This window comes from Drosophila arizonae, chromosome X (assembly GCF_054131065.1).
Source record: "Drosophila arizonae isolate 15081-1271.41 chromosome X, UAZ_ARI_1.0, whole genome shotgun sequence".
Taxonomy (NCBI): domain Eukaryota; kingdom Metazoa; phylum Arthropoda; class Insecta; order Diptera; family Drosophilidae; genus Drosophila; species Drosophila arizonae.
Window position 1 is genome coordinate 11,619,599 of NC_142927.1, and position 26,958 is coordinate 11,646,556.

At 43.2% G+C, this 26,958-nt stretch overlaps 1 protein-coding gene across 1 annotated transcript; it reads left to right on the forward strand.

The window, feature by feature from the left end:
- Vsx1 (Visual system homeobox 1) lies at nucleotides 1–26,958 on the forward strand. The gene is made up of 3 exons (XM_089473842.1): nucleotides 1–1,366; nucleotides 17,736–18,505; nucleotides 24,998–26,958. The coding sequence occupies exons 1-3, from the start codon at nucleotides 769–771 to the stop codon at nucleotides 26,177–26,179; spliced, it is 2,550 nt and encodes an 849-aa protein (XP_089329968.1). The 5' UTR covers nucleotides 1–768; the 3' UTR covers nucleotides 26,180–26,958.

Below are 26,958 nucleotides of genomic sequence, written 5' to 3' on the forward strand. Positions count from 1 at the left end.
AGCCAGCGACACCCTCAGTCGACACTTGGCAAGCAGCGACGAAGCAATTGAAGCTACCCTGAGCGACGGCAAAACAAGAAGTACGCAAAGGCGTGTGTGTTGTTTAACGTGCGTTGGCGTTGACGTCGCAGCTGGCGCTGGCAGCGGCAGCGACAGCGCCGTTGACGTTGACGTGACGCTTTTGCTCGCGTGCAGCGCGCGCTTTGGTTTCAGTTCGTTTTTGTACGTTGTGCACGCCGAACGCAAACGGTCAGCGCCCACACACAACCAGAACAACAAGACACAGTCGACAGACGACGACGACGTCCATGTCCAGTTAAACGCACACATTCACATTCGCATTCGCGTACCACAGCCATCTAAGCAAATCTCTCTGCTGCTCTGGCGTTGTTGTTCTTGTGTGTGTTGTCGCGACTTGTGTTATCCCAAAGAAAAGAACAGTTAAGTTTCCCATACACACGCACGCACGAACTAACTACTTTTCGAACTCGAATCGAATTGGATTGTATTGGATTGGAAACATTTTGAACATCTTCGCGCATTCAGTGTGTGCTTATTATAATTTTTTTGTCGTTTTTTTGTCGCCGCACATGTCGTGTGTGTGAAAGTGTGTGTGCTTGCGCGCGTGCATGTGTGTATGCTGTCATATTTTTTTTTGTGTTTGTCGATGCGAGTGAGTTATGTTAACCGTTAACCGTTAACCGTTAGCCGTTAGCTGAACAAGTGCAATAAACCGTAAACAGAGCAAAACTTTTTACCGACGGCAAAATGCAAGCGACCAAATTGCGAACCCCCTTTGCCATACAGGAGATCCTCGGCCTGGGCGTCGGTGTCGGTGTCGGCGTCGGTGCCTACCAGCAGCAACAGCAGCAACAACAACAGCAGCAGCAACAACAGCAGCAACAACAACAGCAGCAGCAGCACCAACAACAACAATCATCGCAGGCAGCTGCCGCTGCCACGCCCAGCGCCATTGAGGCGCCCCTCTCACCGGCCGCCACGCCCCCACCGCGGAACGCCAACACGCCGCAACAGTCAGCCGTGAGCAGCGGCCAACCGCTGGAGCAGCCCTCGAGAGATTCGCGATCCATTTCGCCAGATGTGACGCGTTTATCAGCGGCCGCTGCAGCTGCCGCCGCCGCCGCTGCCGCCCACTGCCAACTGCCCGTATTCAATCCGGCGAATTTCTATGCAGCCGCCGGCTATGCCGCTGCCGCCGATCCGGCTAATGCAGCTGCCGCCCATCACCATCACATGACGACGTTGGCAGCGGCCGCCTATCTGCGCGGCTTCCTGCCGCCCGGCTTCAGCACGCATCACGAATTTCGGGGACACTTTCAGCAGCATTTCGGCGCCCAGTTTGCAGGTAAGTGACTGAACGAGTGAGCGAGAGGGCAACAGTGGCAGTTGCAGTTAGTTATAAGTGACAGAGAGTCAGTCCTACACTCGAGCTAATTGAAATGAAAGCACCACAAGAAGAAGAACGAAGAACAAAAAGCTTTGTTTTAGGCAAGTGCGAGAGGGAGAGGGAACGGTTGAGGGAGCGGGAGCGTGAGCGAACACAACGAAAGCAACCAACTGAACGGGACACACTTTTTGTCTTTAGGCGCAACTAATAAGCTTGAATTCGCCACAGCGAAAAAACAGGGGTTGCCAGACCGCGTTTGTTCGCCTCGCTGGGCAGGCAAAATTAAAACAATAAAACGACAAATTAAACACGGAACGGTGCAGGGCGGGTGCGGGGAAAGGGGGCTGTTGGTTCAGGTGCTATGCGGTAGGCAGTTAGGGTTAAGGCAGAAGCTTATTAATAACACACCGACAAACAGTCACACACACACACACACACACACACACACACACACACACACACACGTGTTGAGTAGCTCATCAGGAGAAGTGTGAAATCTTGCACTTCAATCGATAAACGCTCTGCCAATGTATGCGTGTGTGTGTATTTGTGTGTGTACCGAGCTAATTAAGTGCGTAATTATGCAAGCTCAATTACATTCCAATTGGAATCAAATGCAACTATCCAATTGTTTACCAATAAAGCTTCCAATACGCATTTTTTCCAAAGAAAAAGGCATGCAAAAATGTTATTTGATAAATGTGTAAAAAAAGTAATTGAAGCGCTTATTAAATATTTGGCATGCATTTTTTATTGTGTGACAGAGTTTTTGCTAGGCTTATTGTTATTTATTTATTTATTTGTATGAAAATTTATAATCACATTATGTCTATATTAATGGACAGATATTATTATAAGAATAATGTTATTATTGTTTGATATTAGATAGAAATATGGATAGATAAATCAATCAAATCAATCAATTCAAATAATGAATTTCATTATTTTCGTCACTAGAGAGCTAACTGTTTTTCTTAGAATATATTTTCTGAAAGCCTTAGAGACTTACATATTTTAGAGTCAGACACTTTAGGATCATTATCAATTTTTATCTATTTTTTCCACCGTCTTAAGGTATAGCAGATTTATAATATATATTAATTTATATGTTATATCAAATGATATATTTTATAGTTTTTATATTACATTTATTTCTTGCTTGGGGAAATATATTTTATATATAAGAATGCAAATGGAGGATAGCCTAAAAATTTTTACTCTGCCCTAACTTAAACAGAAATGTTTTTTTTTTATCTATTGAAGTTTTATTAAAAGCAAATAATTGTAATACAGTTAATCTTTCAATAATAATAATCTTTAAATATTTAATTTTTCTTAAAAACTATTTTGATATGTCTTAAAAATACTAGACAATTGCTAGCTGACAGATTGTTGACTAAAGCTTCAAATAATATGCATTTACTTGGTAATTAAAAGTTGCAAATATATTTTATATTAAAAATAATAAATTTGTTTGTCAATTAAAAGAAAATTATCTTCTCTAAGCAGTCAATTTCTTTTGTATAGTGAATCGTATAAAGTTTATAAAAAATACATTTATTTTATAGATGCAAGTAAAAATATGCATAAAAATGAATTGAAAATTTAGAATTGAAAATTTAAATCTATTAAGGTAACCTCATTATTGCAAATGCAATGCATTAGGGTAGTCTCATGTTGAATCCTGAAAATAATAGCCAATTTTGTTAGCCAAGAAATGAAATTATGCTCGCTCCATAACAAAATAAAATAAATATAAGAAATTTGAATTTAAATCATTAACGCTATAATATTTTATAGTTAATATTGTTATGAATTATTATTATTCATAATCATTATAATTAATACCAGAATAGCTCTGACTAAGGCAAGCTTGACGTTCTCCCAACGCGATTCGTAGCCCGTTTCCCTTATAGCTGTCTCTCTCTCTCTCTTTCTCCCTCGCTACCTCTACAATTACGTGTTTAGTATCTCTATTATAAGCACTTAGTCTCTTCCTCTCTCCCCCTCTCTCCCACACTCTCGCATGGGTTGTTAACTTTAATTTTGGGCTATCTTTGCCGTCATTCTCAATTTCTATCTAATTTGCTATTCAATTTTATGAAGTTCACCTTTTTTTTTTGGGCCATATCATTTGTTAGTTTATTCGCTCACGCCCACACACACACACACTCACGCACACTTCTATATACTTGCACACTCATTTATTTGAATTGCCTCTGACCGCAGCTACCTCACACACACAAACACACTCACACATCGAGGCACATTTAATTTGTTAAGTTTTCACACTTTACAACTGTTTTGCTGCTTCCCTCGATGTTGTTGTTGTTGTTGACCTTTCCGCAGTTGGCTTGCAGCGCCTGCTGCTACAGCTATTTGCTCTCGGGTCACATTTTCAGTGTTTGCACAACACAGTTTCGCTCAGTGTAGTTGTGTTGCCAACGCTGCGAGCCAAGCTGAGCTGCAAGAAGCAGAAGAAGCAGGAGACGGAGCAAGCAAAATAAAAAAAAAGGCAAAAGTCTTGTCCTATTTCTATGGCTGGCACAATGGGCAGCAGCAGCAGCAGGAGCAGGAGCAGGAGCAGCCGCTAGTTGTGTACAAAATAAATCGAGTCGAGTGGCAAGCCGCAGCAGCAGCAGGCCGCATCTAAAGGCAGCCAAAGGAGCTGTGGCTTTGGCATATCCTTTAACTGTAAAATTGCCACTTTCCACATTCTACTTTCCACTTTCAGCTGACTGCTGGCTGCTCGCTGCTGTCTGTCACGTTGTTATCCTTAATTTGAGTGGCCATTGAGCAGGACGCAGCTCGATGCCAGCGGCACAATGTGGAGCATACTTTGCAGCAGCAGCAGCAGGAGTAGCAGCAGCAACAGGAGTAGCAGCAGCAGCAGCAGCTGTTGTCGTTTTTCTTCTGCTTCTGCTTATTTTAATAAATATTTACTTGAAAGTCATGCCAGTGCGAGACCCCTACAACAACTATATCTATATCTATATATATATCCTGTAGCTGTCACTCTCTCTCACTCTCTCACTCTCTCACTCTCTCTCTCTCTCTCTCTCTCTCAGTGTGTGTGTAGCCTGCGTGTGTCCTTTGCTGCGTCAATGTTGTTCTTTTCTGCTTTCCTTCACACTTGTGCCTGGGCACCTTGGCCTCTTCACCTGAGGATCGCTGTCAGCAGCTGCCGCTGCCGCTGCCACTGCTGCTGTTTATGTAATGGCCGCAACTATTTTTCACACATTTGTGCTTGGCCAAGACGACAAACAGCTTGAGAAAAAGTATACAAAAAAAAAGAGAAGAAAACGAACGAAATAAAAGGGCAATAGGCAATGGCTAACTGGCTAACACACTCGACTCGTTGTCGTTGTCATTGTTGTTGTTGTTGCTGCTGTTGTTGGTCTTTGTTTTGCCTGAGTCAGTTTTTTTTTTTTTTTTTTCTCTTTTTCAGGCTTAAATTGTAAGTGGATTTGGCTTAATGGCCCATAATTGCGCCCTAATTGGTTCTGTAATTGGGCTTTTTTCCCGATCGCAAATGTAGTGTATATAACTGTAGATATATATATATATAATTATGCATATGTGTATGACTGTATATATGTATATATAGTATACAATTAGACGTGCCTAAACATGTGCTCTGGCCTTTCTAATCGATTTTTCATTTTGAGGACTTTATTCAATTAAAAGAATAAATGACTTATACATCTATTTATCGGCCTAACTATAGAAATCTCTACATATAGATCTATAATTCCCTACTTCATGCAATGCATATTCTAATTGAGATTAAATTACTTATCAATCTGTATTCAAATTTATAAGTCCACAAATCATCTATCATCTATCTATCTATCAATTTATCTTGTTACCTTTCGCCTATCTATTTGTCGAGCTTTTCATCCACTCATACATTCCCTCTATCCATCCATATCTATCTATCGTTCCTTCTCTCTATCTATAAATCCAACTATTTACCATCCATACATATATTTTATATATATTCTTACTACTTTTACTATATCTCCTATCTCTCTATCCATACACCTATCGACCCTATCTATTTACCATCTATCTATTATCTATCTATTTACCATCTATTTATATATTTTATATTTATCCTTTCTACTCCTTATCACTTTTCTATCCACCTATATATCTCTTATCTCTCTAGCCATATATCTGTCCATATTACAATTTATTTATCAACCATATATTCAACTCTCTATTATAGCCCTTAATTTTTTATTTTTATTTTTTTGACTGCATATAAACTCTCTTTTTTTATAGTACTCACCCACTTATTGCAAAATCTCCATTAGCTTAATTAATAAAATTATTAAATTAAGAAAATCTTGTATTTATAAAATATCTTTTTCTAAATCTCTTTATCTTTGCCTTTTGCTACGCTCTTCAGGTTTCTTACCTTTTGCTTCTCCTTTTTTGTCCTTTTGCAATTATATTTTAGCATCTGCCACGCGTGTTCACAACATAAAAAAAGAACACAAAAGCGAACCGCACAAAAAATCAATCGCACCAATTTTGCAAAAAAAAGAAAAGAAAATTGGGAAAATACTGAAAGGAAAACCTCAAAAATCTTAAATGAAAATGTTGCGATAAGCATCGGGTGGTAAGAGGGCGGAGATATTTGTGATATTATCGTCCAGCCGCACTTCCGAAACACACAGTGAGAGAGAGAGAATGGGAGAGAGAGAGAGAGAGAGAGAGAGAGAGTAGAGTATATTAGAAACTAGTGCGCATTTCCTGCCAGCTTGGAGAAAGGTAATTTGATAGTTTTTCGCACATTTGTTGGGAAAATTGGTATAGAAAATTGCTATATCAAGTGTTAATTATGTGACAATGAGTTGCCCAAACTAGAGAGGGAGAGAGAGAGAGTAATACAGAAAGAATGAGACAGAAGGAGAGACCGAGGTTAAGAGGCAACATTTGGTATTTTGATAATAATTTGTTTTTAATTGGAAAACTGCAAGTTCAGTTTTCATGAAAAACCGGACCAAAGCAAACAACCGAAACGTAAACAAACTCGGGAAAAATGAGAATGAGGCGCACAAAAAAAAAAATTGAAACGAAGAGAATTTCCCCGAAACCGGGGAACTCAACTGCTGCATAAACAGTTGCAGTTGCCTCGGCTGTGGCAATTGGAATTGAAATTGGAATTGGGCATCGGGAGGAGCAGTGGCCGAGGCCGAGGCAGAGGCAGAGGCAGAGAAAGAAAGAGCCCGAAACAAATTGATGACAACAAGTGGCAAGCGTCCTCGAGTGCGACTACGTTTCAGACTTTTACCCAACAATTGCCTGCCTCGCTGCCGGCAACGCTGCATGATCAGCCAAAGGTTGCAGCCACTTCAGCTGCAGATTCGTCGTCGTCATTTTTTTCTAGGAAGCACTCAGTGCTCAGTGCTCAGTGCTGCTCGTTGCTGAGCGTGTAAACAGCTCGCGCTGGCAACTCGTTGGCCTAGGCCAGGCTAGGCTAGGCTCGACTCGACTCAACTCGGCTTGGCTCGGCTCGGCTCTCTCTAAGTGGCTTTGTTCCCAAGCCTAGGCCTAAGCCTCGACGGCCCAGACTCGATGAAAGCCTCGAGATGATTTCTGCATGATTTGCATTTAAAAGCCTTGTAGCAAACAGTCTTAGAGCCCTGATCCCAGAGCTGCAGCTCCACGAGTGCCTGGCTTTTTGGGAAAGTGCCCAAACTTGAGTCCAAGCTGCGCTTTGGCATTGCCTCGCATCGCCAATGGGCGCCACTTGATGCAACAGGCTAACTGCAACAGCGAAGACGGCGAAAGAAGGCGAAAGACCTGGCCGAAACGAGTTTTCGCCACTTTTTGCATCGCTGCGAAAAATGAGGGCAATTAATGCAGTCGAAGCGGAGGAGACGAAGCGCAAATAGAAGAAGACACTGAACAAGTTACACTTGCTTCAAGAGCTGAATCAATATGAAGGCAAAGGAAAAACTAAGCTGAAAAGCAACAAATATGAATCATTCGAGTGAATTGAATATGAATATCGACTCATAGGCAAGGGGAGATATGAATATGTTAGAAATGAGGCGTATGAGTTAATATATTAAAATGAATCGAAAGCAGTTAGCTGAAAAACAAATATGAATCATTGAAGTAAATCGAATGTCAATATGAGCAGAGCACTGAAATGAATAGAGAAGAGCTCTAGGCACGGCATAGGCAAGGAGAGAGATGTCAACAAATATGAATCATTAAAGTGAATCAAATGTGAATATTAAACTGAAATGAATATAGACTCATAGGCAAGGGGATTGATGAAACTTTTTGAAATAATGCGAAGGAGTGAATATATTCAAATTAACCGAAAGCAGTTAGCTGAAAAACAACAAATATCATTGAAGTAAATCGAATGTGAATATTAGCAGAGCACTGAAATGAATAGAGAAGAGCTCTAGGCACGGCATAGGCAAGGAGAGAGATGTCAACAAATATGAATCATTAAAGTGAATCAAATGTGAATATTAAACTGAAATGAATATAGACTCATAGGCAAGGGGATTGATGAAACTTTTTGAAATAATGCGAAGGAGTGAATATATTCAAATGAATCGAAAGCAGCTACAGGTTCGACATGTAAAGTGAAAAGAAATTTGAGAGCTTCGATAGATGAGAATGTTCAATGAATTGAATGTTTTTAGATTAGAAAGCAAAAAAAGTGCTGGACAATTTTATAGAAAAGATTCTTAAAAACAATTAAATGCGTTTCTCAATACTTTGAAATGAAATGTACTCAAATATATTCAGATAACTCACTCCCTATATTCACAGCAATGTTAAAAGTGTTATATGGTAGATATTATGCGAAAAACGTATTCAAATACGTCTCTAGGGAATTAAATTAGCTGAAAGCCGACTTGACCTCCCTGAATGCCCACGAAGAGCAAAAATCTATATATTTGAATATATATATTAGTATTATATATGTACATATATACATCAGCTATTTACATATGTAGTAGATACATAGTAGTATGTAGTAGATATAAATTAGAGTAGTATGTAATCTAGTAACATAGATCAAATTTCGTACAAGCAGCACTACGATTCCAATAAACGTGAGAGAGATGCATTGATGATGAAAATGGTGAAAAAGAAATAAATTTCCATCGAAAGTAAACTGATATTTCCGCCATTTTCATCTTTGCCATAAATATTTTTCCATGCTAAGTTTCCTTTCTCCTTTGCTTTTACTACTATTTCCATGAGCTTAACTCTATATTCAATATGAAGTAAAAGTCATCAGGAAAATGACTTTTGAGTCTTAATCACGCATTAACCACGCATCTACCGCAAGTTCTTATTTTCGCAATTACCACGACTAATTTGGCGTATGATAATCGAGTCACCAAAATCTTGTGCTTCGAGTGGCTGGCCCGAGTCCGGGTGAGGACGAGGCAGGGACTCGCCAGGACTTGCAGCGTGTTGCGTGCGCAAATTGAATATTAAACAAGTTAATCTATTTTTGGGAACTTTATTTTATTTGTGCGGCCGAGTAACTGGCGAGAGCAGCGTGCTGCAGAGCAACGAGTCGACTCGAAGAGGCAGCGAGTCGAGCTCGAGTCCTGGGCAAAGGCGAGGCGTTGCCTTTTAAAAAGCGTTTGACTTTTTATTAATTTCCCTGTTGACAGCAATTTGCAACGCTACACGAATTTGTTACCACCAAGCACACACATGCAGTGTGCAAAAAAGGGGCGGGGGGCGTAACTGGGTCTGAGCATGTAACTGTTAACTGGTAACTGGGCCTTGGCTCTGAATGTTATGCGAAACGAAACGGCCGAAAAACTTCCGCATGTGTTGATGGGTTAATAAATATTTGAGCACACACACACACACACACACATACAGTCACAGCTGACACATTAAACTGTGTGTGTGTGTGAGTGTGTTTGTGTATTTTTATATTTACCGCTATTTCCGTGCCACCATTTGCAGTGTTGTAAAACGTTGCGCGCCCCAAAGTGGACAAAGACCACAAAAGGGTTGTTGCTTGCTTAACTCACTCCACTCCATTCAGCCTCGCCCTCTTCCTCTTCCCCTCACTCCCTGTCTATCTCTCTCTCTCTCTCTCTCTCTCTCTCTCTCTCTCTATTGCTATGTTGCAAGTTAGTTGCCCCGTTTGAATGGGGATCACGTTTGTTGTTTTTTCAACGAATTGCCAAAGGGGATGGGCAAGCAGTTTTATGGCCAAATGAATTTTACACCAGCAACAAATACAGACAATTTTTGGCCTGGTTTGTGATTCCTGGCTCTGAATGCTAAAAGCCGAAGAAAATGGCCCGTACGTTGTACGTTTAATAGCCGAACATTTATTGATACAAATAGATTACGTGGCAGCTCATTTGCTATTCATTTCAATGCTGGCTAAAGTAATGATATCGTTAATCGATTTATCGACCCATAACTTTTGTTTCATATCATTGTGCTAATGATATCGTTATGACAGTAATCGAGACGTAGATCAAATTTAATGCTGATAAAGAAAATAAAACTAATTAATCGATCAAAGTATCGATAAATGTTTATTGTGTCAATTTTTAAGCAATTTTCATGCCAAACCGTAAGAACATCTTATATATTGATTAATCAACTACTGTTTTTCGTTAAATAACTAAACCTATCGATTTCCTGCAATATAATAATATAATCGATCAACGATAACTTACAAATCTACAGTTTTCTGCTGTTGTATCGATAAGTGCGGCTCACATTGTTTGTACAAGCTTCACGGCGCCTTTTCAGCTCTGCCACGCCCACTTCACACTAAGCCCCGCAACAACAACAACAACAATAACAACAACGACAACGAGACAACTGAAAGCAAAATAAAGTCTAATTATAATAAAGAAAAAAAAATGAAAATAAAAGGGAAATTGGAAAATGAGAAAATTGTTTTTCCTTTTTGGCGCTCGCTAAGCACCTGCCGCGACAACAGCCATCTCGCTCTGACGCACCGCCTCTCCATCTCTCTCTCTCTCTCGTTGTCTCTGTCTCTTTCTCTCCCACTTCCTCAAGCGCCCGAGTGCAAATAAATAATTGAATAGGCAAAAGAATGCGAAAGTAAAGAAAAATGTGCAGCAACAACAACGAGCAAAGGCAGCCGCAGATTAGGCTGCACGAGCAGAGCCCAGAGGGACGGCTGTGGCGCGGACGGGGGGCGGGACGCATTGAGAGGCAGAAAAGCTCACTAACTACCCAATTATTTCATTTAAGCTTCACTGCCTCGCAGTCGACGTCGCTGTCGACGTCGCCGTCGCTGAGCGGCGCAAAGCAAATCGCAAAATGGTTGAAGAAATGCGAGCAAAACGAAAGCGCATAAAAACTCGAATACAATACAAAAAGCAATAGCAACAACAACAACAACAACAACAACAACTAGCTGCCAAGCCTGGTCAAGTGGTTGAGCGAGCGGGGCTCGAGGGGTGGCCTGGGGTGGGCTAGGGGCTGTTTGTTAGCTGTAAGCAAATTTAAGCACAGCAGAAAATCAATGGCAAGCAAAAATCTTTGTGCAGGCAACAACCAAACAACAACAACAACGAGGGCAACAACAACGACAATGGCAAAAAGTGAAATTGGAAAATAAGCGTAACACAAAACCCCAGGAAAAGTGTAGCTCGCGGCCCCATAAAGACGAACCAGCAGCAGCAGCAACAACAGCAACAGCAAACAGTTGTCTGATTGTTGCCATTTATATTGTTGTTGTTGTTGTTGTTGCTGTTGTTGTTAGCTGAGTGGCAGCAACAATGGGGATTGGCAAATGCCAGGCGAATGATATTTTATACCGAACTGTCTGTTTTGTATCGCTGCAAAAAGGATGCTCCAGCGGCAGTCTGGCAACGCCGCGACAGACTTTGAACAGCATCTGCCTATTCATACGTAGCTAAACAATACATATTTGCTTCTTAGGGACTATGATTAACTAGATTCACATTGTGTTCAGTTTTCTTTCTCCATTCGAGTGCCGAGTGGTTGAGTGAAGGTGTGTTTTAATGAGGCTGTGTGGCAACCCTACTTTGCATCAATTGTCTAGTTTCCTTAAGGGGAAATGCAAACAATTGTTTCCTAGGCAAATTAGTGATTGGATAAGATGAAGGACAAATAGGAGGGAGAGGGGGATAGGGAAATAGAGAGAGAGAGAGATGGACATAAAAATGATGCAAATATGGCAACTCAGGCAAATCTGTTAATGCCAACTATGGACTTGCTCATCGTCTTTCGTCTGGAAGTTACTTATATCATTCAGCGCTTCAAACTGGTGCAGTCTAGAGAGTGTGCGACAACCCTAAACATTTATCTAAATATATTCATAGAGAGTAGACAAATGATATATGTACCTTAAGGCATATCAAATGATCTCTTGTACTCTTTCCTGCCAATGAGTGAAAGTTCAGCTAGTTTGGCAACTCTGCAACTTCTTACAGAAGCTTATTTCTGACTTACAATGCCACATTTTGCAATATATGGCAACTCTGTCTAATTGAAAGCATAAGAGACAACTGAAAAACTAACCTGGAAATAGAAATCAACTTTTCTTTGACTAGAAGAGAATCCGCTCCAAGGAAAAATATCAGTTCAGTCTAAAATTAATTCCTAAAAAGTGTTGTAATAAAAAAACCACAACAACAAAAACATAGGAGACAGCTACAACCTTGTAAATAAGAAAAGCCTTAACTTTTCTTTTACTAGAAGGAAATCAATTCGAGAAAAATCTTCAACTTTTCTTCAACTAGAAGAGAATCAGCTCCAAGCAACAATATCATTTCAGTCTAAACTTACTTCCTGAAAAGTGCTGAAAATGTCAAATTAAAGAAGTATGGCAACCCTGGCAGGGCGCTGCCAAAAATAAAACAAAAACCGTCTAGCTGCCAACTATCTTAAAATAATCCCCCATTTAAATTTAGCCCTTACAAATGGCCAGCAGCAAAAAGTTCTCTCTGTATTACTTTTTTCGTTTTTCTGCTTCTTCTTCCTGTCAGCTTCCCCAAAAAGTTGCCAAAAAAGCAAATTTCATTTCACCCAACGCTGTCTCTCGCCCCCTTTCTCTCTCTCTCTCTCTCTCTCTCTCTCCTGCTGGCCGAGTCTTACGGCGTTCGCCCGCCATCTTGGAAAAAACAACGGGAATATCAGCCCAACGCCCACCTCCAACCGCCCGCCGCTTTTTCGTATTTATTACAAGCGCAAAAAAAAAAAACAAGAAAAACACACACACACTCAGACAGAGAGCGCGCAAATTGAGTTAACGAGCTAACAGCAGGGGGGCGGCCATGCCCCTGCCCCAGCTCGAAGACCCGAAAATTGTCTCCGGCCAACCCCAAAAGCAGAGAACCACCCAGCCACACAGCCAGCCACCCACTCGCACGCACACGCAAGCAACCCCCAAGCAGTAACAACTAAAAAACTTAACCACCCGCCAGACGCACAGACTGACTACATATATAGAAACCCCATCCCCCATCTCAAGCCAAGCTAACAACCCCCCAACCCCCACCCACTCCACAATTCGTTGCCGTTGCCGTTGCCGTTGCCGTTGCCTTTGCCCACTTTGTCGTTGTTGCCACTTTGCTTCTTCAACTTATTTACGTCTCCATTACAAATAATTGCGCGTCATATTGGCTCAGCTATGCTTGTGAAAGCACAGCCCCTGCCACTGGCCCTACCCCCGCAGCCCACCCCTAGCCAAGAAATACGCCAAGCTGGAACTGGTGCTGGAGCTGCTACAAATGTGGCCCCATTTTTCGCCTAGACAGCAGCTTGGCAACGCCCACGCACACACACACACACACGCACATACATACACACACCTCCTCCCGTCCCTAGCACTACCCCTACTAAATGTAAGTAGTAAATACGCTCGAGTATTATTAACGTAAATGCAAAATTGCCAATTTCGAGTGTATTTCCTGTCAACAGAAATTTCCTTCTACCACTTTGCAGCACCGTTCGCCGTCGTTCTCCCTCCCGCCTCCCTAAGCCAGCCCTAGCCACCCCCTCAAGGTATTCAGCGATATAAAATTAAAAGCAAAAATATCCTCGCTGAGCATTGCCAAGTGAAATTCGCGCTTTTATTTTATTTTCTTGCTTTTGCTCTGACTCCACCTCCCGTCGAGTTTGGTCTAGTTTACGTTTTACTTTTTTTTTTTTCGTTTTTTTTTTTCCTTTTTTTTGGGGGAGTTTGTGGCACCCGCGCGGCCCATTTGTTAAATCGCGTTGTCTACGCAACACTCCTCCCCAGCCACGCCCCCCGCGAGCGCCAAGCAGCGCCTTCCTGGTCGTGGCTTTTATTAATATGTCTGGCAATTTCAATTTGACTTTATTGGTAATTTTACATTTCGTCGTCGTCGTCGTCGTCGTCATCTCTAAACGAGTCGCAACTAGGCGCAGCTTTGTGGCACATTGCCAGCTAAGCTAAGCTGCCGTCTGAAGTGGCTGTACAATGGGGTGTACAGGCGGTGTGCTGGGGGTGTGGGGCCTCGCCTTCCGCCTGACTGACAAATGCGAGTAGCAAGGCCAATAACAAAATAACAAGCGAAATGTGCTGGCTTAGCTAGCTACTCTTAAATGTAATTGAGTAGTGAGCGACAGATTCTATACATTGAGTGCTAAGCATACAAAATTGCCAATATCGATAATTATCGATAGGCAGTTGGACTGAATGGTAAGAATCTTTCAATGTGAAATATGAAGAAATTAGCAATAGATGGTATATATATATATATATATATATATACAACATAATCAATTTATCGATATGTATCGATATACGGATAAGGAAAGAGGCTGAGCATAGCATTGTGTGTATTGCGTAGGTATCGATGAGGGTATTTAAATTGTTATCGGTATGCATCCAAAATGCGAAGTTTGATTGATCGATAAATATCGATAGCAAGTTTTTATTATAATGAGTAATATATAGTAATTCCAATTACAGCAGTAAAGAAATATTCTTGTTCACTTTAGGAATTATTAATCGAAATCGATAATATGCTAGATATAGATATTTATAGATAACAATAGGAAATTTACTTGGATATAACGCTTAGTAATCATTGAAATTTTTGAAATTCAATATAAACATTTGAATTAATGCGATGTCAATGAATCGCTCGTAAAACAGATCTATATATCTATATGCTTGACACTTAAGGAAGCAATTATCGATACAATTTAAGAGTAAATAGTTTCCTAAGAATGCCACACATACAGCCCCTACCCCAACACTCCATCCTGCCGCTCCCTCTTCCCCCAAAACAAATTGGCAAATTATCCCATTATAGACGCCCATGGGTCAGGCAGTTAATGTAAATTCATAAAGTAGGGAGAAAGATATCGATAACCGAGCAGAACAAAGCCAGCTACGGCAGCAGGAAAATTGCTTAATTGAACATTTAATTAACGCACAAAGGAGCCACTGAAGTGGCCAAAACTGGACAGGACGAACTGGCAGGAATGCACACAGAGAGAGAGAGAGAAAGAGAGAGAGAGAGAGGGAGGCAGGAGACGGACTGTCTGCAGCTAGGTATAGATTACAATCGTTGAGCGAAAAAGATGCGAACTTCAATATCAAATTAATTTAGGCGGAAAATGAAAATGGAAATGAAAATGAAGTGAAAGGAAAGCCAGCAAAGCAGCAAATGTACAGAAGGAGAGAGAGAGAGAGAGAGAGAGGTAGAGACTGTGAGTGGGAGAGGGGCAAAAGCCGCAAGGGGATACCGCAAAAAAATATCGCATGACAGAAAATCAAGCAACTCATGGCGCCGATTCATTGAGCAAACGGCAGACCGAACAACAGCAGCAGCAACAGCAGCAAATTGAATTAGTCGCCCAGAGGGAGAGAGAGAGAGACAGCTGCAGAGTGGGAGAGAGCGAGCAGGAGGGAGCGAGCGGACGGGACAGGTCGCGAACAAAACTCAACAAGGGGAACAGCAGCCGACATCGATAGCTGACCAAAGTGGCTAACCGTGCAAAGCAGGCCCTCCTCAACTAGGCTGGTCTCGCGTCTGTGCTGGTCACACACACACACACACACATAGACATGGACACACATGCACACCCTCCATGCTATGCTCAACAAGTGGGCGGAGGCATTATTATTGCTCAGCTATTTATAAGTATGTGTGTGTATATATATGTGTGTGTGTGTGTGTGCGTGTGTGTGCGGGGCCAACAACAACTGGACATTGGGCAGCTGTCGTTTAGCTAATTGTTAATTGATGTGTGTCTAATTGTGCCCGCCAAAGTAGCCAGGCAATAAAAAACAATCACAGCCGCATGACAACAGCAACAACAGCAGCTACAATAGCAACAACAACAGCAACAACAACATTGACTACAACTGAGCAAAGTTCTCGCAGCCTCGAGGCCCCCCTTGAGCGCTAGACAAACAATTTTTTTTTTGCCTCATTTTTTTAAAAGCCTTGTGTAGCTTATTATAATATTTTTAGTAAAGTTTTAAGCTTTAATGGAGAATATATATAAGCACGTTATATATATATTTGTATATATGATCTTCTGAGCTGAACTACTTGAACCTAATGAAGCTTTGCTTACAATTTGGCTGTCTATATATATACTGAAACTGTATAGGAATGCTATAATATATAGCAGCTATTGAGTCGGATCTATCATGGTACTATATGATATAGTTGCTTTTAAGTGAAATGAGCTAGTGATACGAGCTAAAAACTCCAATTTGTATATCTAGTATAATATATAGAATTTATCAAACGTAGACTTTGCCAGGATTTAGCTCTATATCTCAGATACATCAGCTGGAAGAAAAATCTGTATAATCCTCTGAAGCCAAACTACATAGCTAACAGTTTAGTGAGATTATGAATCTATACAAACTAGAGAATATTGCCAACAGCTGAGATGAATGATCATCTAGACTGATCTAGACTGTTCTAGGTCCTAGTCTCAAATCTCAAGTCTGAAGCTACAATTCTCTAGCTTTTAGTCTCTAGTCTCTAGTCTCTAGTCTCTAGTCTCTAGTCTCTAGTCTCTAGTCTCTAGTCTCTAGTCTCTAGTCTCTAGTCTCTAGTCTCTAGTCTCTAGTCTCTAGTCTAGTCTCTAGTCTCTAGTCTCTAGTCTCTAGTCTCTAGTCTCTAGTCTCTAGTCTCTAGTCTCTAGTCTCTAGTCTCTAGTCTCTAGTCTCTAGTCTCTAGTCTCTAGTCTCTAGTCTCTAGTGTCTAGACCCATAGCTAATAATCAATAGGTATCTCTTCTACATCTATATCTATATAAGGCTTAGTAATTTAAGAACTTTTAGATATTATTAGAATCATTTTAATTGTTGGCCAAAGTTTAGCTGAGATAAGTCGCCAGCAATTGAGTCGAGTGGCCCGGAAACTAATTTCGCTGATGGTGAAAAGTGAGACCAACATTGCCAGAGAGCATATGTATGTGTGTGTGTGTCGATGTATATATGTTATCACAATAGAACGCCCCGTGCGACACGCCTAAGCCGATTCCCGTTTAATTTGAGACCTAAAACGAAAGAAAGACGAAAAAAGGGCTAAACCACTTAACACCCTAACACCCTAATTGTCAAAACAAAGCGCACACGAAACACAACACACATTGAGAGCGATAGAGAGAGAGAGAGAGAGGGAGGGAGTGAGAGTGGAGAGAAAGAGAAAACATGAGACCATCTTGATGATTCGCTAGACCCGATTGCAGTTGCGCCCTTAGCGTTTCCCTTGAGCAGCATGAAAAGCCAAAAACAAAACTGGCTAAAGAAAATATTTTGTGGCAACATTTTCTAAGAAGCCCAACAAGAGAGCTAGAGCAGGGGGGAGCGGGAGAGGGAGAGGGAGAGGCAAAAGGACACGAGGACGTGCGCTTAACCCTTCGCTGACATTTGAATAAATCCTGGCAACTTGTCAAAATCTGCGCGCCTTTGAATGAGAGGCAAGCGAGCATGGAACAATTTTCCAGCTGTCGCATATCGTGTGCAAAAAATCTAGCTGCCGAGGAATAGTCTCCAGATACACACACACACACACACACGCATAGTTTCTCTTTCATTTTTCTATTGAAGCCAGGATGAGCGCTCGTATGCTCGTATGACATGCTCTATTGTCAAGCATTTAAAGGAAATGGGATTGGCATTGGCATTAGCATTGGCATTGCCATTGCCATTGCCATTGGCGTGTTTATTGTGGCTTGTGAATTGCGATTGTGTGATTAAACATGTGTTCGGAATGTCTGCTAGCTGCATGCAATCTATCTTACTTATCGCTAACTCTTTGCTTCTCTTCTTCTTCTTCTTCCCCTTGCACTTCTCTTGCAGAACAAGCGGCCGCACGTGGTCAGGAGTATGCCAACAGCTTGGCCAATGCCAGCGGCGATGAGCAGTCGCCTAGTAAATCGAATGCTGCAGCTGTTGCTGCCGTCGAGCTGTCCGCGGGGCACAGCAATGGCCAGGCGAATGGCAATGGCAGCGCTAGCAGCAGCAACAACAACAACAACAATAGCAGCAGCAGCAACAACAACAACAACAGCAGCAATGCTGCCACAGCTAGCTCCGCTTCGAGCGCCACATCCTCCTCCTCCACATCGAATGCGCTGCAGCAGCAGCAGCAACAGCAGCAACAGCAGCAGCAGCAGCCGCATCATCATGCCGCTTTGGCCGCCCATCAGCATGCGGCAGCGGCTGCAGCAGCGGCACATCATCATGCCGCTGCCGCAGCGGCCGCTCATCATGCGCATCACGCTCATGCGGCGCATCATGTGCACGCCCACGCCCACGTACATGGGCATGGCCATGGCCACGGTCATGTGCATCACGGGCATGAGGCAGCCTTCCTGGGCGCGGCAGCTGGCGCGGCGGCCAATCCGAATGGCCTGCTCGCTGGCCATGGCGGCGGCGACGTGCTCGTCGGCCCCGGCGGCAGCGGACCCGGCGGCAAGAAGAAGAACAAGCGGCGACACGGACGCACCATATTCACCAGCAGCCAGCTGGAGGAGCTGGAGAAGGCCTTCAAGGAGGCCCACTATCCGGATGTCAGTGCACGGGAGCTGCTGTCCATGAAAACGGGACTGGCCGAGGATCGTATACAGGTGAGAGAGCTGAGCAGGTAGCATGTAGCATGTAGCACGTAGCACGTTGCAGCTGCAGTGCGGCACGTGGCACGTGTGATTGGCGCCAATGGCGTTCGATTTGATGGGCGCTCGTAAAATTCTGGTTCTGGTTCTGGTTTCTGTTCTGTTATTCATTTTACGGCCGGAGACACGGCCGGAGCAATCAGAGGCAGCTGCTGTTTCGATTTGTTGCCAGTGTGGCAACAGTGGGACGAGCGCGGGAGAGAGAGAGAGAGAGAGGGAGAGAGCGGGGCACATAATGAGGCACACTGATTACATAATTACGAGTGCACACACACTCGCGCGAACAATTCGAAATGAAGTAAGAAAACGTGGCCATCGGCACCCGTCGACACTCCAAATGCATCAAAAGTATTCGCAAATTGGAAAAATGCGACAGCGATCGAGCGAAGTGCAAACGAACAGAAACCCCACAACTTCAGGCTCCTTGCAACACTTTCACTTTGCAACACTTGCGATGAGCTTGCAACGCGAGTAATTGCGGCCCGGCAGCCTCTTCAAAAGGGTTGCTTGAAAGGCAGTTAAGAATCTTGTATATATGCATATACATATGTATATAAATAGGAAGAGGGAGGAAGAGGGGGAGAGCCATTCAAGATTGTCCATATCCATATACAAAAGTACTCAAGGCACACTCTTCTCAGAAGAGTTTTACTTTCAAATTTATATAGTATTACGAATCTGCATTCCAATTCGAATAGAATTTAATTACAGACTGCAGATTAATCTACCCATGTATGCCTACAAAGATAATCTACATACATATCATATCAGAAATAATCTCAATATGCCCATCTTAATTCTATTCAGAAGCCTTTACAGGACCTTATGAAGTAAATTACTCGATTGTGGTTCACTTATAAGAATATGACTTGATAATAGCCAAAATATATTAATGAAAAAGAATAATAATAATAATAATAATAATGAAATAAAACTAAAATTAAAATAATAGAAATAAATAATAAGATGATAATAATAATAATAATAATGAAATAAAATTAAAATTAAAGTAATATAAATAAATAATAAGATGATAATAATAATAATAATAATAATAATAATACAAATCTCTTTATTAGTTTAAGCTCTAATCTGAAGTTGCATGCCATCTCCCTCTCTCTCGCGCTCGTCCTGCCTTCTCCACATACATTTTGGGCCACTTGATAAGCCGCAAGATGGCGCCAAGCGAGGCGACTTCGTTAGGTTAGAGGGGGGTAATGGCAGCTGTTGCTGCTGCTGCGGCTGCGGCTGCTTGTGAGGCCCACTTAAGGGGCGAGGCAAACTTGGAGGCTGGGCGGGCGAACAGGGCAATGATAAAAGAAGTGACAGAGTCTGTGGTAGGGAGACGGCTGCTGCAGGGAGAGGAGGAAAAGCAGGAGAAGGAGGAGGAGGAAGAGGCATGCAGCACTCAGCAGCAGCAGCAGAAGCATCAAATGAAAGCCCAACAAGTCAGTGGCCAAATGGCTGACGTTCACTTTTTCGCCTGTAGAGTGAGTGCATTGCTTTGTGTGTGTGTGTGTGTGCCTGTGTTTGTATGCGCAAATCAAATTAACAAGCACAATTGGCTTAAAAAATAATACGTAATACGCGCGCAAGTAACATGAAGCACATGCACACACACACATGCACGCTCACTCACACACACATACGCACTTCAATTAAGTGCAAATATGGCGCAGTCTGCGCACAGCTTGAAAAAAAAAGCGTTCGGGAATGGCAACGGGAGATTGTTGAGTGACTGCCGCTGCAAGCACAATGTGTGCGAGCGAGGAGAGTGAGGGAGAGAGAGAGCCGAAAGATAGGAAGAGCGAGGGAGAGGGGATTTTTGGGTCTTTGGCACTCAGCGGCGAGGCAATCATTAGCAACAGCGCGACGACACGACGACAAGAGCCAAGGATACGAATGCGAAATGCGAAATGCGACTCACGATGAGTGCAATTTTGAAGGGGCTGCTGTGACGGCGAGGCGGGAGGGAGGCGCGGCTCACAATGTCGACAATGGCAGCCATGCAAATACATGCAGACAACTGCAGCAGCAACAACAGCAACAACAACAAATCGAAGCCACCATTAAAAGTTCGCTTCGCTTTCGCGGCGCTCGTTCTCGTTCTCGTTCTCGTCCTCGTTGTGGATTGTTTTTGTTTTTTTGCCTGCCGTTTTTAATTGCATTCCATTTTGTATGTGCGTTCCGCTGCCACTCTCACTATGCGTGTGTGCATTTTCGCCCCTGTGCTTGTTCTTGTTGTTGCTGTTGCTGTTGCTGTTGTTTTCTTTTTCTGCCTTTCTGTGTCGCTGTCAGCTTATTTTTGCTCATAGCTGTAAAAAAGCAAGAAGCATGGCCGAGCGAAGCATGCTTTCTCGCTCGCTCGCATGCAATCTCTCGCCTCTCTCATTGCTCTCTCGCACTCAGCCTCTCTCTGTCTGGCCCTCGTTTCGGCAATGGCCGGCTGGCCTCTGCCTGTGTGTAACGGGAATTAACGAAATTTGCGCGCTGTCAAAAGTGAACGAAACTGACAGGCGACAATAGTGGCGAGAATGTTTTTAGCTAACTGCTGCTAATGAGCTTTGCATCGTCGATTAGCCACTCTGTCCGGGTGCAGCGCTCAGTTCGTCTGCGCCTCGCTCGTCGCCTGCTCGCTCGGCTAGTGTCAGCGTGTGTGCACGAAATGGATGGCACGACAAGGATGGCAGATGCATGACACCACATCATTGTTTCACACACACACGCACACATACTCTGCAATTGGCTCTCAGGCTCAGTGACTCAGTTCCGTTCGACTGCTCCATTTGTGCCGTTGCTGGCTGGCTAGCTGACTGGCTGGCTCATTGTTTCTTTTTGCTAATTTCAACACGCTCTCGTCCACAGTTTTAAGTACACTTTAGCAGAAGCGTATGAAAAACATTAAAACAAAAACCAAAAAAAAAAAAAAAATACAACAATGCAAACAAATTGCAAATGCATTAAAGCCGCAAATTGCATTCAGCCATGCACTCAACCGCCTGTTGCAATTGCCCAGCTGAGGCACAATGAGGCAACTCTCAAAACAAATCGCTCAAGCACCAACAATTTCGCCTACTCTAATAAATACACACACACACACACAGAGAGAAGCACGCACTCCTTGCAGCTCTATTGATTAAGAAATGAGCTGTTCAAGCAGTTATCGATCTGTTATGATCGATAAGAGAGCAAAGCTCGCTCTCTCATTTCACATTTGCATTGGCTTTCCCTTCATTTGGCTGCTGCTGCTGCTGGCTTTCCTTGATTATGCTGTCGCCCTTTCCAATCAAAAGTGTTACAAATGTTTTGCATTTCATTTATTTTTTTTTTTTCTTGCTCCTATTTCTGCTGTTGTAGATTTTTTGCATAATTTGCAGTGCTCAGCCGCGTTTGTACATTAATTATACACTTTACACTGTCCGTCCCGTAATTTTTGCATTTTCGCTGCGTTTTTAATGAGCTGTTAATACACACCCTCTCGCACATACACTGCGCGAAATAGTGTGTGCTAAAAATGATTATGCATAATTATGTAATTAACATTTAAACAAAGGAGGTTATGGCTGTGAAACAAAAGCATTACACAAATTGCTATTTGCATTCCCTTATTTGTTGTCCCTCTCAGTTTGCGCGCGTTCCATTGAAACGGCAGCACGACTAACAGATACTGCGTAACTGCTTCGAATATGTGAAATGTGCTTATAGACAAGATTCGAATTATATATGTAGGCTATTATTGAACTAAAAGTGGGTGAAACTCTCTGTAAGTATGCATATGCATATGCATATATATATATGCATAAATTACAGGGTATTACAAATAGTTTGTGTAATACAATTATTCAATCAGTAAATAGAATAGTTTCAGTATAGCTCATTTCCATTCATTTCCTTTGCCCCCGCCCAGTTTCATTTCAAGCTACCCCAGCTGCGCCCTTTACAGGGTATCTCATTGCATGGCAAAACTAACAGATGATTAAATAAAAAGCTTGCCGCACTTGTTAGCATTTGTCCCAATCCCAAACGCATTATATCATTACCAATCGACCAACCCCGCCCCCGCCCCCCGCCCACTTATTCCACTGTTTTGTTCTCCTCTTTTTACATTGTGGCAACACAAAAACAAGTTGCGCGAACTAGGCGCATTTTAAAAAGACATTTATCAGCGCATTAGCCACACTGATTGAGTTCCACCCCGCCCACAGGCTGAGGGCGGCGGGCGGTGGGGTTGGTTGGCTGGGCTCAGTTTGGGTTCGGTTTGGTGTTAAGTGTTGTCAACTCAAGCAGATTTAATTTGCCATGTTTGCCGCTGCTGCCCGAACTCTCAAGTGCAGCCGGCAAACACGGCTAAACAACTGTAAATGCAAATGTTGACATCACACCAACAGCAACAGCAAGAACAACAATAACAACAACAACAACAACTGTAGCAATTGAAATAGGAATACCCTCGCTTTCGGTTAGACAGCGAGCCGCGTGGCAGGCGGATTTAATGCGACCGCCGTCGACTTCTATTTTTATGGTCCACAGAGAATTGCAGCAGGACACAGACAGAGAGAGGGTGAGGGAGAGAGGGGGGTGGAGGGGGATGGAGAGAGAGAGAGAGTGTACAAGAGTTAGAGCGTTGCTATCTACCCTGGGAAAGCTTGAACATTTCACAACAGAAGATTAAGTTGTCCCAAGGGACACACACACACACACACACATATACACACGCAGCTCACATACACACAGCACACACGCCCACTTTACAAGTTGTCTGTGAAAATTGAAAATTGACCGTTTAACAGCAGCAAAGCAAAACGAAAGCAAAGCTGCTTGCAACATTTCGTGGCACTAATAAGTACTTGAGCAGGAGCAGCAGCAGCAGCAGCAGCAGCAGCAGGAGCAGAGTGGATAAAATCAGCGCGTGTTGCTGCTGGTGCCACGCCCCAGCGAGGGCTGAGCGAGCTGCTGCGTGACAAGTGGCAGCGGCTCACACTCAGGCTGGAGGCCTCGTTACAGTTGCGCGCAAACAAACAACAAAATAGACACTGCCACGCCCCCTGCCCCCGCTCCCCATCTAACTGCCCAGCCACCTCCCCTGGCAGCCCTCGAGAGCTAATAGATGTTGTTCTAGTTGTTGTTACATTTAATTTAATTAGTTTTGGCTGCTTTGCTGCACTTTAGCCAGCGAGCGAGCGAGTTGTAGTGTGTGTGTGTATATATATAAAGTATATACATATATATCAGCATTTGTGAGAGCGGCTTAGCTCTTGCTATTTATGCTTAATTATCGCATTTGCACTAATGAAATTTTTGCTATTTGTTTGGCTGAGAGTTGGGATAATCCCAGAAAGGATTAGCTGAAGTTCGCAGTTGAGCAGAGCGCGCAATGTGCAATGGGAATGATTGAAGCACAGACTGACTGATTGATAGAGTCAAAGTTGGCTAGGTAGCCAACGGATTGACTGATGGACTGAACTGCTCGAATGGTTATTATTGACATGCCATAAATTGGCTGATTGACTGATTGACTGACTGTGATTGATAGACTACCAGAACAATTGATTGAAGGACTCTGATTGATGTTCTACAAGATTGCTTAAGTGACTTTAATTGGTTGACTGCTTAACTATTTGAATGTGATTGATGAACTCTCTACGGATTGACTGTGATTTAAATGCCATCTGGTTAGCTAATGACTGATTAAACAGCTTATTGAGATTTATTGATTAATAGATTGATTGACTGGCTGAAAGATTGAAGTACTCACTGATTGACATACTTCCTATTTAATTGATTGGCTGACTGTGATTGATATGCTGCTAGATTGATGAGTTGACTATGCGTAACTGTTAAACGGCCTAAAAGTTTGGTTGACTGACTGTGATTGAGCTACTATGTGGTTGACTGACTGAATTGATTGACAAACTACATGTAATTGACGAGCTAATTGACTAGCACATTAAATACATGACTGATTGATTGACAGTGATGGACTAGCTAATTGATCAACTCACACTGATTGATGCATGATTGACCGATCGACTGATTGATTGACAGTGATTGACTAGCTAATTGATTAACTCACACTGATTGATGCATGATTGACCGATCGACTGATTGATTGACAGTGATTGACTAGCTAATTGATCAACTCATACTGATTGATGCATGATTGACCGATCGACTGATTGATTGACTAATTCACTAGCTAGTTCATAGACAGACTGATCAACTGACTGAATGTCTTTATCAGATTCATTACGTTCTTGACTAATGATTGACTGATTGACGCATCAACTTAAAATCCATTCTCAGCCGTGGCTCTTAGCCTAGCTCATACCTAAATCAACTCGATAAGTCTCGTATGTTTCAAGCTATAGTCTTGCATCTCTTTCACACACTGGAGAATCCGTTTGCTAATAAATTCACTTTGCTCTTCTCTCTCTTTCATCATTGCAGGTGTGGTACCAGAACCGTCGGGCCAAGTGGCGCAAGACCGAGAAGTGCTGGGGCCACAGCACAAAGATGGCCGAGTATGGGCTGTACGGGGCGATGGTGAGGCATTCGCTGCCGCTGCCGGAGACAATCATCAAGTCGGCCAAGGAGGACGAGTCCGTGGCGCCCTGGCTGCTGGGCATGCACAAGAAGTCGCTGGAGGCCGCCGAGCTGCTGAAGAGCGACGAGAGCGACAGGGAGACGCCCACCTCGGATGATACGAACACCTCCTACTCGGCGGGCAGCACCCATAACTCGCCCATCTCCAGCTTCTCGATATCGCGTCTGCTGTTCGATGCGCCGCCGCCGCCGTCAGCGGGCGGCAACAAGCAGTCGAAGCACGCCCATGCCCACGCCCATGCGGCCGCTGCCCATGCGCACGCCCATGCCCACGCACACGCCCACATCGCAGCGGCGAACGCGGCTGCAGCGGCCGCCGCCGCGGCCCACCAGCACCACGGCGATGCAGCAGCCGCTGCCGCCGCCGCAGCAGCAATGCACGCGGGCATGCACCATCACCATCATCACCATGGGCAGGCGGCAGTGGCCGCCGCAGCAGCCACTGGGCAGCAGCACCATCCATACAACCAGCAGCAGCATCTGCACCATCTGCAGCAGCTACAGCAGCAGCAGCAGCAACAGCAGCAGCAGCAACAGCAGCAACAGCAACAGCAGCAGCAGCAGCAGCAGATGGCCGAGCAGCAGCAGCAGGCGGCGGTGGTGCAGCATGCGATGCACATGCACCACCATGGCACCGCTGGCTATGCCGAGGCGGCCGTGGCTGCGGCTGCTGCTGCTGCGGCCGTTGCTGCTGCCGCGAACGCTCGCAATGCGGCGGCCGCTGCTGCTGTTGCTGCCGTTGCTGTGGCCGAGTCGGAGCCGGACGAGGAGATCGACGAGGACGAGGACATGGAGAAGGACTGCGACGCGGATGTCGATGCGGATGTGGATGCGGAGGCCGACAACGATGCGGATGTCGATGGGGATGCGGACGCCGATGGCGAAATCGACATCTGCGACGACGAGGACGAGGCGCAGACGCTGGCGCATCAGCAGCTGCTGCTCAAGGTCAAGCAGGAGCACCTGAGCGGCGGCGGCGGCGGCGCGGTGGGCGGGGCAGGTGGCATGGAGGGCGGCAGCAGATGAAATATGTACATCGATGTCTTGTTCTAAAGCGAGAAACGGCGAGAGAGAAAGCGAGAAAGGGAGAAGGAGAGGGAGAGCGAGAAGTATTTATTGAGCAGCAGGAGGAGGCGCAGGAGCAGTCGGCAATGTTAATTTTCTAAGCATAAATCTAAATAATTTAATTAAATCTATATATATACATATGTATATCGATATATTTAACTCGATAACAAATTTTTTTCATATACCTAAGAAACGCAACAACTAAAAAAAAATTAAAAACAAAAAAAGACAAAATAATAAAAAAAAATACATTCATCTAACAAATATACATAAAAATATTATTAATAAATTAATTTTTTTTTGACATCATGTAAATATTAAATTATTCAACAAAAAAAAAAAAAGGAATCGAAAAAGAAAAAGCAAAAAAGTAAATTTAAGCAAAAGTTACACAAAAAAGAGAGAAAAAAAAAACAACACAAAAATATGCTAAATGTGATTTAATTTAGTTTTCGAATCGATTGCAAATGCACCAGACGCAGGCGTGGCAAGGGCGGAAGGGGACGAGGAAGAACAAACAAGGCTTTTTATTATTTAAGCAAAAACGAAAAGAAAAACGAAATCTTTATTTTTTTTTTGCACAAAATTAGTATTAAAGTAAATAATATTATTATTATTCAATTTTTTTTTTTTTTTTTTGTAATTATTAAAATGTGTCCAAAATGTAAAATGTAGTTCAGAGAAATTAAAACTCAAATTAAATGAAATTAAATTGAATCAAATTAGAATCGATCATC

Excerpts from the sequence above, each read along its gene's own strand:
- Vsx1 (XM_089473842.1), top strand. The coding sequence starts at position 769 with ATGCAAGCGACCAAATTGCGAACCCCCTTTGCCATACAGGAGATCCTC. Across the intron at positions 1,367-17,735 it reads TTTCGGCGCCCAGTTTGCAG|AACAAGCGGCCGCACGTGGT; the intron begins GTAAGTGACTGA and ends CTTCTCTTGCAG. Across the intron at positions 18,506-24,997 it reads TGGCCGAGGATCGTATACAG|GTGTGGTACCAGAACCGTCG; the intron begins GTGAGAGAGCTG and ends TCATCATTGCAG.